This window comes from Arachis ipaensis, chromosome B10 (assembly GCF_000816755.2).
Source record: "Arachis ipaensis cultivar K30076 chromosome B10, Araip1.1, whole genome shotgun sequence".
Taxonomy (NCBI): Eukaryota; Viridiplantae; Streptophyta; class Magnoliopsida; order Fabales; family Fabaceae; genus Arachis; species Arachis ipaensis.
The window spans coordinates 6,579,331-6,595,290 of record NC_029794.2 but is presented as its reverse complement, the minus strand read 5'-3'; the positions used below and the strand labels follow the sequence as shown (position 1 = coordinate 6,595,290).

Genomic DNA, 15,960 nt, shown 5'->3' with positions numbered 1-15,960 from the left:
TTCTGTATTAGTTTGTTGTTTTGACAATTTGGATTTGGTTTGTTTGTTTCGTGAAACTGAAGTTTGGATTCCTTATTGAAATATTTTGGAATGTTTATCCCTATGTAGGGTTTGTTTGTTTATAATGAGAGTAGTTGATAGATGATATGGTCGTTTACTATTTATTTGACATTTTTCGTACATGGGGTGACGAGGGGTGAAGGACCTCATTAAAACCTCTCCGTGAAAAAACCAAATATGGGAAAACCACGGTAGTAGGAAAAAGAGTGTCTCCCCTTGTCCTCATCACAATTACACAAAGTAGTTTCTTAAAGATGAGATATTCCAGATTCCAGGGACGTCGTCCCCCTCTAATGTTTGTAATGAGTATGCACCTTTGCCAAGGACATGGTGAATTCGGTATGGACCTTCCCAAGTTGCGGCGAGCTTTCTGTGTGTAGGTGGTTTCCTGGCCTCTTCTGTTCGTCTGAGTACTAGGTCATGCTCGACGAATGTTCTGGGTTGCACTCGTCTATTGTATTTTCGTTTGATTATTTCTTGCATTCCTTTTTGTTGTAGCTTCGCTTTGTCTCGAACTTCTTCTATTACATCTAGCTCTGCTCGCCTTATGTTGTTGTTGTCGGATGAGATATTCTCGGCTCTTGGTGAGTTTATAGCGATCTCAACTGGTATCATGGCGTGAGAGCCATAAACCAATCTGACGGGGGATTCTTGTGTAGTTGTTTGTCTTGTGGTGTTGTACCCCCATAGGAGCTCTGGTATTAGCTTGGCCCATTCTCCTTTGGCCTCGCCGACCTTTTTCTTTAGCGCTTGGAGGATGACTTTGTTTGCAGCCTCCGCAAGCCCATTTTTTGTGGGTGTTCCACTGAGGAGAAATGGTGTTTAATTTTGAAACCCTGCAAAAAGATGGCTAAGTTCTGGTCGGTGAATTGCCGACCATTGTCAGTGATAATTTCGTGTGGTATTCCAAATCGGCAGATAATGTGTTTCCATATGAATGACCGCACTTTATCAGCCCCGATTTTTGCTAAAGGCAGGGCTTCAATTCATTTTGAAAAATAGTCAATTGCTACGAGTAAATATTTTACCTGGCCGGGGGACTTTTGGGAATGGACCGAGGATGTCAAGCCCCCATTTGTGGAAAGGCCAGCTTACCTTGGAGGTGTGTAGTAACTCGGCTGGATTTCGTATAATCGGTGAGTGCTTTTGACAGCTGTCACATTTTTTGACTTTGTTGATGCAATCTTGTTTTATTGTTGGCCAGTAATACCCGGCTCTAGTTATTTTGGATGCTAAGATCATTCCTCCTATGTGGTTGCCGCATACTCCTTCGTGAACCTCGTCCATGATGATGTCGGCTTCTTCTTTGTCCACGCAGCGTAGCAGGGGTTGGGAGAACCCTCTCTTGTATAGATTGTGTCCGATTAGGGTGTAGGATGCTGCTCTCCTCTTGAATGTCTTCATGTCTTTCAATCCTTCCAGAATGTCCCCAGTTTGTAGGTATCGTTTGTATGATGTTCTCCAGTCGTTTTCCTGTGATATTGAGAAAATCGAGTTGTTGCTGAAGCTCGGCTATTGTTAGTTGAGATATAATAGATTCTTGTTGAGTTTTCCTAGTTGTTGCCAATTTTGATAGTGCATCTGCTCGGGTGTTTTGTTCCCGAGCTATGTGTGTGATTTTTATCGAACGAAATTAAGACATAAGTTCTTTAGCTATTGAATGGTATTTTTCTAATAATTGGTTTTTTACCTGGAACTGCCACGTTACCTGTTGCACGATTAGCTGTGAGTCGCAGTATACTTGAAGGTAGGTAATGTTGAGGGATTGTGCTAGTCTAAGCCCGGCGAGCAATGCTTCATACTCGGCTTGATTATTGGTTGCCTTGAACGTGAACCGAATTGATTGTTCGGTTTGGAGGTCTTGTTTGTTCGTGAGCAGTACACCTGCTCCAGATCCTTCTGAATTTGAAGCGCCATCCACGTATAGTTCCCACGCGTGATCTTCCTTTGTTTGTTCGGCTAGTTCAACCACAAAGTCGGCCAAAAACTGTGCTTTCATAGCCGTCCTTGGTTCGTAGGATATGTCAAATTCTGATAGTTCGATTGACCATTTTGTCAATCGTCCAGATGTCTCGGGTCTTAACAAAACTTGTCGTATTGGTTGGCTAGTCCTGACCACGATTGGGTTGCTTTGGAAGTAGTGTCGCAACCGTCGTGCTGTAACTATCAGTGTGTATGCTAGCTTTTCCATTGGTTTGTATCGTAGCTCGGCGTTTTGCAATATTTTGCTGACAAAGTAGACCAGGTGTTGCTGTCCTCCTGTTTCTGTGACTAGGATCGAGCTTGCTGCATTAGTAGAAATGGATAGATAAAGTAGTAAAGGTTTACCTGGTTCTAGTTTTTGCAGAATCGGTGGAGATGAAAGTATTAATTTGAGCTTTTGGAAAGCTGCTTCACACTCAGCGTCCCATTTGAATCTTTGTTCCTTCCTTAATATGTTGAAGAAGTGTTGGGAATGTGTAGAAATTGCTGGGAGGAATATGGACAGGGCGGCGAGTCTGCCGTTGAGTCGTTGCACCTATTTGACTGTTTGAGGGCTTCTCATCTTTATTATCGCGTCACATTTTTCTTGGTTGGCTTCTATTCCTCTGGATGTCAACATGAAACCGAGGAATTTTCCTCCCCTTACCCCGAATGCGCATTTTTTGGGATTTAGTCGCATATTATGCTTCCTTAGTTGTGTAAAGATTTCTTCAATATCTTTTCCATGATCTTTGGGTTGTTTTGTTTTTATGACCATGTCGTCGATGTATACCTCAAGATTCCGTCCTATTTGTTTGTTGAAAACTTTGTCCATAAGTCGCTGGTAGGTGGCACCTACGTTCTTTAGTCCAAAAGGCATTACTTTATAACAATAGTTCCCCATTTCAGTGATAAATGCTGTTTTATCCTGATCTTTGGGGTGCATTAGGATTTGATTGTATCCTGAATATGCATCTAAGAAACTCAAAACATAGTATCCTGATGCATTATCTACTAGTTTGTCAATGCAGGGGAGATGGTATGCATCTTTGGGGAATGCCTTATTTAGGTTTCTGAAGTCGACGCACATGCGCTATTTATCTGATACCTTTCTTACCATTACCACATTTGATAGCCAGGTTGTGAAGCGTAGCTCTTTGATGAAGTCGGCATCTAAGAGCTTCCGAATTTCTTGTAGGCAGGCCGACCTTTTCTCGTTTCCCATGTTTCGTTTCTTCTGTGCTATAGGTCGGACCCTGGGGTCGATCTGTAGCTTGTGGCAGATAAAGTCTGGGTCGATCCCTGGCATGTCGGCAGGGGTCCATGCGAAGAGGTCAGCATTTCCTTGCAGAATTTGTGTTATTTGTTCTTTAATACCTGCAGGTAATGAATGGCTAATGTAAGTGACATGATCATTATTAGAATCTAAGATTACCTTCTTGAGGTCGTCGGTTGGTGAAGGTCGGTCTTGTAGGTTCTTGCGAGGATCGGGTCGGCGATCTCGGATATGTTTGACACCTGAAGGGTTTCTTTTTGTTTCGTTTCTTCTGCGCTCCCTGCTGTTTTGATTTTTAAGCTCTCATTATAACATCGTCGATCTTGAATTTGATCGGAGTAGACGGTTTCTGTTTTGTCATCATTTGCCTGAAATTTGGAACAAAGATGGACAGTGGATACAATTGAAAAAAAAGAGTTTAATGATGGTCTATCGAGGATTATGTTATAAGGGCTCGGGCAGTCAACGACCAAAAACAGGGGAGTGGATCCTCTCCAGTGAGAAAAAACGGGATAGTATCCAGTGTTCAATCTAACCATTCATTGCTCTCTCTCTCTTATTTATTTCTGGTCCCACTCATAGAATCAAAAGTAATAGATCACACTGTATTCTATCAATTGTTAAAAAAACTGGAGAGGATCCTTTTCCCAAAAACAGGACGTCTTTTGTTCTGCAAAGAGGGTGGTCTCCTATTGTCGTTTGCAACCAAACGCTCCCTAGGATGGAAACTCGTTCCCCTCAGAAACCGACCAATTCGCCTGAAGAGGGTTGTATTGTGTTTGTGCTGAGCTTATTTTTTGGAAAGTGGAGTAGAAAATGACATCTACGCTGCTTCCTGGGTCTAGGAGTAATTTTCGGACAAGGAGATCTCCTGTTTGTATTGATATCACTACAGGGTCGTCAAGGTTGGTGGTCTTGGGCTTATGATCACTCTGATTGAATGTTATTGTCGGCGTAGCCGGCTGTTTTGTGGTAGTTTCGTCCGTTCTCTGGACGGCTAACATAGCCCCGTAACTCCTTTTTCATGCTGAGCTTGTATTCCCGCCTCCGACAAATCCGCCTGAGATGCAGTTAATGACTCCTCGTGTTGGTGGTAGTTGGTGTTTTGCCTTTTCTGTGGCATGAGGGTCTCGCTCTGATTGGTTGTCAGTGTTTGTTTGAGTTTGTTTTATTCGGCCGCTAATGTATTTATCCAGGTGGCCTTGTCTGGCAAGTCTTTCGAGGAGATCTTTGGCGATTACACACGCATCGGTCGTGTGGCCGAATTTCTGGTGGAAGGCACAGTGTTTCATTTTATCGACGTATCTTTGGTCCTGATAGGATCCCGCTCTACTGGGTGGTTTGATGATCTTGGCGTTCAGAATCTCCTTAATGATGTCTTCTCTTTTTTTGTTGAATTAGGTGTAGGCATCATATTTCGGGGTTAGCTTGAAGGGCTTCTTGGTATCCTTCTGATTCGGCATCTTAAGGTATTTCTCGTCTTCTCGCCGGGGTAGAGATCTTTCTACCCACCGAGCTTCTCTGAGTTCCTCAATCTCCATTTGTCACCGCTATTGTTTCTTGGAATTTTCCTAGCCTCAGGCCACTTTTTAACGCGTGGAGGTATACCTTGGGGTCAAGGTCGGGTATCTCTACGGTTGCTTTGGCGAGTCTGGTCATGTAATCCTTTAAGCTTTCGTGTTGTCCTTATTTGATGGTGCTGAGGTAGTCTGACCCATGGACGTATATTCTTGAGGCTGCGAAATAGTCTATGAAAGATCTTGCCAGATCTTCGAAGCTGGAGATAGAACCTGCAGGAATTTTTGAAAACCAGAGTAAAGCAGCACCATCTAAATAAGTAGGAAAGGAACGACAAAGTACGGGGTCCGAGGCACCATTGAAAAACATCTTGGATTGAAACTTTTTGACGTGCACTTGGGGATCACCGAATCCTTCGTAAGGTTTGAGTCCTGTTGGAAGTACAAAATTTTTCGGGATTTGAACACTCATGACTTCCTCGGATAAGGGGTTGTCCAGTCTGAGCTTTTCCTTCAGGGGAGTGACCTCCAAAGACTCGGATTCTCGAGTATGGGGGGAATTCCCATTAGGAGCTTTGGACGATTGTTCAGCTATTTTCCGGACCTCTGCTTAGAGGCTCGCGATCATGGCCAATAGTTCCGCTTGGGAGGGTGGTGACGCCCCGTTGTCTGTCATTGGGTGAATAACCTGCTAAACAGAGAAGAAAAGTGGTAGAAAAAGGTGGGGTTAGTTAATTAGGACTAAGACAGCCCGACGGTGGGCGCCAAATGTTCCGTGCTAGGATTCTTCCTCCGAGCTATAACTCGAACAAGTGCTTCTTTGGCTTGTTGCTTCTTGCTCAGAGAGAACTCCTCGAAATTCCGTTAACATCGGCATGGAACCTGCAAAAGAGACTCCGACGCCCAAGTTAGTAAGTTTCTTAAGAATGCGAAATGCTTCGTAAAAATAAAATTGGTATGTGATTTCTTAGTGTAGCTCGGTCTTGATGGATGTGACTTAGCTGCAGTTGGGGTTGTAGCTTGTTTATATTGACTTTAGGGGACTGAGCTTTGTAACGGTGTGATGGACGAATACTCCAGAATTCTTGGGTTTGTTTTCTGTATATTTGATAACGTCCGATAATAGTGCGGAAATCTTCGCGTAGGGATATAAAGAGATATTTTCGGTTGTGCTTAGTGCTCGGTCAATGATTCTGTAGCCGAAATTGTTGGTATGGTACACAAAGAATAAAAGTATTTATACTTTTAAAAAATACAAGTAGTTCTAAAAATAAAAAATTATTAAACCAGGCCTAAATATACTAGCTGCATCGCATATATATTAGTAAACTTTGAAATATTAAAGAAACCAGCTTTCACATTAATGAGAACCAAAAAGCAATATATATAACATGATATTATTATTATTTCACTTGTTACCTTCTCGGTTATCAGTTAAGGTTATATGTATATATTGGAAAAGTATCTATCTATATATATATATACACTCCCTTCCCTGAATCAACACTAAGAAATCGCCTTTAATTTTACAATCCTCAAAAAAATAAAAAGAAATTAACAGAATGAAAAGGTTGTTGAAAATTTGGATCGTAGTAATAAGTTTTGTAAGTGTGATTTCATGGTTTTTAGTGGCTGCTCAAAATTCTTCATGGAATAACTATCTTAGAGTTCACAACGATGCTCGTGCAAAAGTTGGTGTTGAGCCACTAAAGTGGGACCGGAATCTGGCAAGACATGCTATGAGATACGTGTATGAATACATTTCACGTTGCAATAGCATTAGATTTACGAAATCTAAATTTGACCAAAACATTGTACACTTCAAGTATTCATCAGAATTCGATCGAACCGGAATAGATGCTATGACTAGGGGTGGCAATGGATAGGGTAGGGTAGGGTTTGGAGTCAACCCTAACTCTACTTGCGGATTGAGAATATCTCAATCTTAACCCTACCCGTTTCTTAACACGTGGGTACCCGACTCTATCCGCAGGTTATAAAAAAATGCAACGTTATTATATAACTTGATGATAATTTAAAATAGAACTGACTTTTATGTAAAAAAAATTTATTAAATTATCAATTAATGATCTTCTTTTAATGACTAAGGATCTTTTGTATTTAATGAGAAGTCTTTAGTTCAATATCCACTTAAAATATATTTTTATATAAGTATATAATATATACATATATAGGGTGCGGATTGGTCGGGTAGGTTTGAGGCTCAACCCGCACCCTATCCGACCCGCACGAAAACCCTACCTACACCTTACTCTACCCGCTGCGAATCGGGTTGGCAACCCTACCCGACCGAATGAAATCGGGTTAGGTACCCACAGATAGAGTACATATTGCCACCCCTAACTGTGACTTTCTTTGTGAATCAAGATAGATGTTACGACTACAAAACAAATTCTTGTATTGATGACAAAAATAAATGTTGTTACTATCCACAGGTTGTTTGGCGTACAACTACTTCTGTAGGATGTTCTGGAAACAAATGCTTGAATAATCAAGGAACCCTTTTTACTTGTTATTATAGCCCTAGAGGCAACATTCCAAATGAGCGCCCCTATTAATTCGTCAATTATCTCCCTCAACACACTTCATCATCACTAAATAAATAAACCTGTTAGCACTCTATAATACCAATGTATTTGTAATAAGAATTTAATTTGGATATAATATAAGTTTGCACTTTTTCCTACGGTACGGTTCTGATCTTTACGATTAGAGTAAATATTTTGGGTATAATGAATAAATTTGTACTTTCTAGCCACTACGGTAGATATGTTAATCTTGCAGTTTTTTTTTAGATAAGCTTGTGAAAGACTTTTTGTCGTGTGTACTACTTGGGTATCTTTCTGTATAGGAAAAACAGTCAAAGAAGTAAATAATTTAATTAATTTATAATTATTTTAATTAATTTTATTTATTTATATTATAAAATATTTGTACTTAATTGGTTTTAATAGAAAATTTAATTTTAAATGGATACCTTGAGGTATTCTCGTTGGGTATCACCAGGGACAGATTTATATGTAAGTGAGTGAGAGCAAGTGTCCCACTAGAGTTTAAAATTTTTTTTTTCAATACATAGTAATAAAATTTATTTGCTCTCATTATATAATTAAATTTGATTCCATTATAATTTAATTTCACTTATTAACTTCAATTATGTAAAAACAAATGGTAATTTAAGATTTAAATAAATTTGTTATAATAATCTTTAAAAAGAAGGAGTAAAATAATTATAGATTTGTTATTTTATAATTGTAATTAATAAATAAATTTAAAATTAAAAAAATATTTATATATTTAGTGAATATTACTATTGTGTCGTGTATATATATTATATATATTTGATTATTTGTTCAAAACAGAGGTAACTACCAATTTAATATCTAAAAGATTCAGGCACACACAAAATAATCGTTGAATGATTTGAAAATTGCAAAAAAAATAACTAATAAATATTATATTTATTAAAAGTGACAAAAAAAATTTCGTATTTGACAAATGACATATTCATTTAATCTAAATTGTTTTGCCAACGTTTGAATAAATATTTAGAAGATGCACAAAAATATTTAGAGCAAAATTTGATTTCTAGATTTTTTTATTTTTCATAAAAATTTAATCATTCACAATTAAAAAAATTTTTAAAAACTCAGTTGACATAAAATTATAAATTTTTAAGAATAAAAATATCTTATTTTTTAATATTACCTGCAAAAAATTACATTAAAATATGACATCTAAAGTCTTTTTTTAAAATATATATATTTAATGTATATCTAGTTTTTCGGGAGTTATTTGTTAACATCTTTTAGAGTTATTTTTTATTGGCGATGTAAATTTTTCGATACTATTTGATTGTTTACTCGTTTAAAATAATATGTTTCAAAACATTATTCTCTCTTCTATAAATTACCGCTAGGTTAGCATCTTAATTTTAAAACAATAAAAATATTTGATAGTCAATAATAAAATTCAGCTCAATATTTTATTAGATTTGATTATAAATATATATAATTATTCTATTTATATAAAAACAGAGACATTTGATTGTATTGACAATGAAAAGATTATTTAATCTTTTTAAAATATAAAAACTAAAAAAATGAAAATTTTAATTTATATATTATTATTTAAATTATTATTTTAGTATTTTAAGTTGTTGATTATATAATTTAAAGACTAATTATATTTTATAATAATAAAGTATAATTATAAAAATTATTATCATATTATGTATATTTTGCCTCACTCACAAAATCTTCTGGATCCGTCACTGAGTATCACGGTAAAAAGCTCACCGAACCCACTTTCGAGTTTTCATTTTCTCTCTCTTTTCATGGCGTTAGGCAAATCATTGTTTTTAATCCAAGCAGCAAAGAAGCATCAACCTCCTCCATCCAAGGCATACTCACGGCGCACCCTTATCAGTAAACACTCGTTTCTTAACGCCGTTAGCGGTACTGCGATTCATTGTGGTTCTAATTCTTTCGGAACACAGTGCAATAATTCACATTCTTCTCATCAATTGTCTCCACACTATCAATCAAATCATTCAACTTCCGTAGCTTTCTCTTCGCAACGCGCCACCACGAGTCTCCCACCATCTACGCAACGCCGTCCAAGATGTCATTGCCGGCCATCCTGCAGTCTTCTCCTCCTCCTATTTAGTTTTGATGATTCTTTTAACTATTTTTTATGTTTCTTTTCCTAAATTTCTGACAATTCTTTTTATTAGTTTTGGATGATTTTTTTTTCTATGTAGTTTTGGATGATTCTTTTTCCTGTGTTTTATATGTTTTTTTAGGATTTGGATGATTCTTTTTATTAGTTTTGGATGATTCTTTTTCATATGTTTTGTATGTTTTTTCTTAGGATTTAAGTAATTCTTTATCTTATGTTTTGGTGTGTTTTTTTTTTTGAATTTCAAATTTTTTTTTAAAAAAAAGAAATTAGAATTTGCGTAATAAATGGTAAAAGGTGAATTAGAGTAAAAAGAGATAATTAATAATCATTAATTTTGTATCATTTAAAATATAAAATTAAATAATCATTAATTAATGATTATTAATTAATATAGAGTAAAATTCAAAATTATTTGTTAGCTTATTTTTTACTAGACCCTCTTGGTTCCTAGCAGAATTCGTCTGTATAATGTATTGTGAAAATAAAAAATAAATAAATAAAAAGTTTGCAATTAATACTAATCAAATATGTTAAAGCATTCATCATGGCGTACAAGTATATATTATATTTGATCGGTCATTTTCATAATCAATCACCCTGTTTATAAGTTAAATGTTAATTAATAGTAATACAATATTCAATCAACTTCTAGTTGGCTAGCCAACTCACTTAAGATACTTAGATTTGTATGATTTGTATTAAATAACACACTCAAAGTGAATTAGATTCAATATTAAAAAATTCTTAGCTTGTTTGACATTTCGAAATCCTTTCCCCTTGTCTTGCACGGCATTTATCTAGATTAATACAATAATAGTGATGAGGAAAATCAGTGATGAAATTAATATTTTTTGTCAAATAAACTGTGACCACATATAAAATTTTGTTATTATTATGGTCAGCAGAATTGGAAATATCTACGTTCTATGCGAAACTTGGGAACGGATTGTGTCTCTGCGAAATTTCGTTACCTCTTTGATCAACTATTGCTACGTTTGAAGATCTAGTAACTCAATAAAATTGACTATGAATTAATTAAGTAATAACAAGCACCATGAAAATTGAAAAATTCAGCTCATTCTCTCTCCCTCTTTAGTATCATCATATCCAACATAATCTTTCAATTTTGTTCATTTTCATTTGGTTTTTGCCGTGCCCAAAATTATGTTGAGTTTTGTTCCAATTCATATATTCTTGTGGTCATTATTGTTCTGTTTCTTCATGATTGTTTATGGAGCTGAATTAGGTGACATCAATTGCCTAAGAGAAATCAACAACTCATCGGACTCATCTAATCAAATATGGGATTTCAATTTCAATATCAACACCATAGATTTGTGCTCATCATTCACTGGTATTGAATGCATGAACAGTGGTATTGATGAAGAAAAAGTAATAAGTCTCAAGCTTTCCAACATGGGGTTAGAAGGCCAATTTCCTCATTGCATTGAGAATTTCTCATGGCTGCAGAATCTGAACCTTTCACACAACAAGCTCTTTGGGAATATCCCACCTGATATTTCAAGTAAGCTTCCATATCTAACCTCACTTGACCTATCAAACAACAACTTTTATGGGGAAATCCCAAAGGCTATTGCAAACTTGTCTTACTTGAATACCCTTAGACTTGATGGTAACCAGTTAAAAGGAACAATCCCAAAAGAACTTGGCTTTCTTCCAAGGATCACAGTGTTCAGTGTTGCAAACAATTTGTTATCAGGGCCAGTGCCTGTGTTTGTGAACAATAATGTTGATGTTAGCTTGAGCTATGTCAATAATAGTGGACTCTGTGGGGGAACAACATTGGGAAGTTGTGATGAAGAGAGCTTATTTGGTAAACCCTTTTGGTATAGTTTTGTTATTGCTTTTGTTTGTTCAGCAACTTCTGTCATAGTAACTTTCATGGACTATACTCAACCTTGGAAAGAATTCAAAAAGAGTAGTAAGAAGAGTAACACCATATATCCCTTGAGAAAAGAACTGAACAATCAAAAGCATACCACTAATGTAGCTCAATTGCTTCCACTGGCTTTGCAAGAGGAAGGAAATAAAGAGGTTTCTCTCTCTTGCTTTGTTTATTTTTTCTTTATTTTATCTCTAACATTTTTTAAAAATTTTAAAATATCAATTTGTTTCAATATTATCTTTATATTTCAAAATTCAAATATGTTTTAATTATATACCCTTAAGTGTTAATACCGTTAAAAAAGATATTATAGTAGCAATTATATACTATGTATCAGTGACAACTATAAGCTAATGTGTTAGTGACACATCAACGTAAAATTGTCACATCAAATGTTGGTTTATCCAAAAATATATTTAAAACATTTTAAAACGTCAAAAGATAAAATTAAAACAAAACAAAATGCACTATTGTAGGATCTAATAGTATAGCATATTACTATTTCATGATTTACAGCTCTGTAGATTGTTGGAGAGATTGATACCAAGAATGAGCTTCATGGAGCTTTGCAAAGCAACTAACTACTTTAGCTCAAACAACATCATGGGGTTAGGAACAACAGGGATAATGTACAAGGCAGAGGTACCAAATAACTGTCTGATAGCAGTTAAGAGATTCTATGATTCTGAAAAGTACAAGAGACAATTCTTGCTTGAAACAATGATTCCAGGGAGACACATGCACCGAAACATAGCCTCTCTGCTTGGATTCTGCATAGAGAAGAAGGAGAGGATACTAGTCTACAGCTACATCTCAAATGGAACATTATGTCACTGGTTACATAATTCTCAATTGGAATGGCCTGAGAGGATTCACATTGCAATTGGGATAGCAAGGGGATTATCTTGGCTTCACAAAAAGTGCAACATCATACACCTCAATCTATCTTCTGAATGTGTCTTGCTAGACAAGAATTTCGAGCCAAAAATTTCGAATTTCGGCAAAGCAAAGTTCATCATGAACCAAAAGAATCATGCAAGGATGAGACTGTTTCTGGTTGATGAAGTCATTGGGGTGAAGGGTTCTTTTGAGAAGGATATCTATGACTTTGGAATAATCCTTTTTGAGCTTATAACAGGACAAAAATTAAGCCTAAGTAGTGATTCTTATTCTACTAATTATGATGATGACATTGGTGTTGATAATAGCTCTTTGAGGAGCTATATTAGCAATAGGTTGTTCACTGATCCTAGTGATTTTTATTATGCCACTGATAAATGCATAACTGGGAAAGGGTTTGATGATAAAATTCATGGCCTCCTAGAAGTTGCATGCAAATGTGTTAAACCTTCTATGGAACAGAGGCTGAAGATGGATTATGTGTATAGAACTATTGCAGCCATGTGGAAAGGTTGAACCTATGCAGCAACTACATAATAGACTGTATTTGATTTGGTGAATTGTAGTATATATTTTATATTTTATATCTTATAAGTGAGTTTTATGGTGCCTTCAAAATACATATGTTTTAACTTTTTAAAAGAGTGATTCTTATCTCTCAACATTCACATTTAGGTAATTTAGTCACAAAATTTATAGGTACCATAAAGTTATCCTATCTTACATGATATACAACAAAATTAACCATAGGATGTGTATAAGTACTTTTAATTTAAAATTTTTTCAGATCAAATTTAATAACTATAGTAATATATGCAAAAGTTTCACATCTGTTAGAGAAGAGAACAAAACATATTTTACAAAACATGAATTTATGGATGTGTTTTGATGGGTTATTGCAAGAAGCTTTGCTATATAAATGAAGAAGGTTTAGCCAGCATATATACTTGATTAGTGAGTCATTTCATTCAGCCATTTACAAGCTTTTTAGAATTTGACCCCAAGTTATGAAAGATCAGAGGCAGATCATCTAGTAAATAAATGAAACATGTATTCAAGTACATTAAAAGGTAACTATATGATATAATATAAACAGATTATAGATATCCAACCCTAAACACTTCTCTAATTTTTGGAAAACATTGGTAGAAAACAATAATAAAATGAAGATAAAGATGGTAATAGTAATAAGTTTTGTAAGCATATCATTGGGTGTGCTAGAGTTAAGTGTCAAAAGGGATGCACCTTATTCAGGCACGGACCTACGATTGGTAATTTGGGGGCACTTTCCCACTTTCATTTTATTTTTTTAAACAAAAAAAAGTATACATATATAATATGTCTCCATTTTAATTTTTAAAAGATCCACTACAAATAAATTAAGCTCAATTATTTAAAGTCTTTAATCCATTTTATCTTTTTATTATATTAACTATTAGTTAATCTAATTAAATTTAGTCTTTTTTTCATTCTCAAATTTCAGCGATCACTCATTTATTCTCTTAAATCTTCTTTTTAATTTCATATTTTCAACATTTTTTTTCAAAGCGTAACTGTTCGGGTGCCTGGACGGCTTCCAAGGCCCAAATCCAATTAGAAAGTTCAATAAATTTATTGCAAACAACCGTTCACAAGGTAACTTTATTACTTAAATTTAATTTTCATTTCTCAAGACATTTAGCCCCAACTTAAGGAAAAACTAACGCAAGTTGAGATTGGGAGCTAACATAAATATTCACAACCGAGGTATAACTACATTATAAATCTCAACTTGCTAAAAGTATGAAAATGGCAAGTTAAGTTTGGGAGCTATGTACCATATTTTTTATATGTTGAAAACACCAAATTATACCTCGGTTAAGATAGAATCAATTCAAAAATTAAGCGAAACTCCTTAACGTAAACGAATCCTATCCCAACAAACCCCTCTTCCAAAAATCATGCCCTCACGTAGGTTACGGAGATCTCGGCACTAGTTGACGAATAATTTAGCCCTAGCCGAGTTATAAATCAAGAGGTGACCGACAACATGAAGTAGAATATTCAATACACCACTTCACTGATTACGCGTATATCTTCTTAAGTAATTCTTCACTGACTTGAGCGTCGGAGTCCTTTTTGCAGGTACCACACTTGGGTCTGAATTCACGAGGATACTCTGAATTCAAATCGAATTTCCAGACACCTGAGACCATCACAAGACCGATGTATAGTTCGAAAGGAGTAATCCTCCCGGAACAAGTATTAATCATTAATTTTTTTCGACAATTAACAATTTCTTGACCCTCAATAAAGGAAAATAAAGATTAGTAAATCAAATAACAATTGAAAAATTAATAGAAACAACCAATGTTTTGAAAATCAAATTGATTCAATTAGTTAGATTGAGAATCGTTTAACTATGTAGTTTAGTTCATAAACTAAAATTATCTGTTTAAAAAATGTTCATTAACAATTAAATTGGCCAAAAATCGATCGATCAAACTAAATTGAAAACTGATCAATTTTTTTTTGTGTGGGTGTCTCTTCTTTTATGATTCTTGTAATATGAGTATCTATAATGAATTATTTAAATTTACGACAAAAAATTATTATTATTAATATTTTTAATAGTGTGAAATTATACATTTTTTTTCTACTAATTAAATATGGACCAAATTTTAATTAAAGTATTGATTTCTTCGATTTTTTCTTATTTAAAGTGTCTATCGTATCGTCTTGATTAAAAAACGTTTTTGTCGTATATATTAAAGTAAACACCTTTATTAATAATTTATATTTCTTTGTCGATCATCTAGTAAATTTCGATACATGTATTCTAAGTACACGAAAAGGCAACTACGACATAATATAAGGGTAATGTTAGGTAGAAAAAAAAAAGTCAAAACTTGCTTTATTTAGCATTTATTAATTATCGCAACAATTAATGAATGTTAAATAAGATAAGTTATGGCTGTTTTTTGCTGATTTTCTTTGGTTACTAAACATTTCCGATAATATAAATAGATGATACATACCCAAGCCTAAACACTTCTCTAAAACAATAAAACGAGGATGAAGATGGTAATAATAATAATAAGCTTTGTAAGCATATTATTGCCATTGTGCATAGTAAATGCGGTACAAGAGTCTCCAGAAGAGTATTTGGAAATCCATAATGATGCACGAGCAAGCGTTGGGGTTCCTCCGCTGAAGTGGGATGTGAAATTAGCAAAAGAAGCTCAAAAGCATTTGAATAAACTCATCCAAAATTGTCTCAAGGGGAAACTTCAGCCAATCCCAAGCCCTTACGGCCAGAATGCTTTGTGGAATATGGCATCCGATCCCTTTACGGGAGCAAAAGCGGTGGCATGGTGGATTGCCGAGAAAAAGTACTACGACCATAAATCCAATTCGTGCATTGGTGGTAATTGTAAATGCTACACTCAGGTTGTTTGGAGAAACACTACTCATGTTGGGTGTGCTAGTGTTAAGTGCGATAAATGCCAAATGAGATGCACCCGTGTTGTTTGTCTTTATAGTCCTTCAGGAAACGTTGATGGTGTACGTCCTTACTAATTAATTAAACTATTTTTATATACACTAAAATTGACCATTAAAATTGAATAATGCTACGTAATTAATTAATTATAAAT

At 35.0% G+C, this 15,960-nt stretch overlaps 2 protein-coding genes across 3 annotated transcripts in view; both read left to right on the top strand.

The window, feature by feature from the left end:
* Window positions 10,450-12,945, top strand: LOC107623391 (probably inactive leucine-rich repeat receptor-like protein kinase At5g48380). The gene is made up of 2 exons (XM_021114001.1): window positions 10,450-11,574; window positions 11,942-12,945. Exons 1-2 carry the CDS (start codon window positions 10,684-10,686, stop codon window positions 12,839-12,841), a joined length of 1,791 nt encoding a protein of 596 aa, XP_020969660.1. The 5' UTR covers window positions 10,450-10,683; the 3' UTR covers window positions 12,842-12,945.
* LOC107622220 (pathogenesis-related protein PRB1-3-like) overlaps window positions 15,334-15,960 on the top strand; it is a 20,095-nt gene continuing 19,468 nt past the window's right edge. Inside the window, exon 1 of one of the 2 annotated variants that reach the window (XM_021112943.1) lies at window positions 15,334-15,866. In XM_021112943.1, coding sequence (XP_020968602.1) covers window positions 15,380-15,866 — 487 coding nt within the window. In that variant the 5' untranslated portion in view covers window positions 15,334-15,379. Of the gene's footprint in view, window positions 15,876-15,960 lie in introns of both variants that reach the window. The other variant, XM_016324104.2, reaches the window with a different exon arrangement.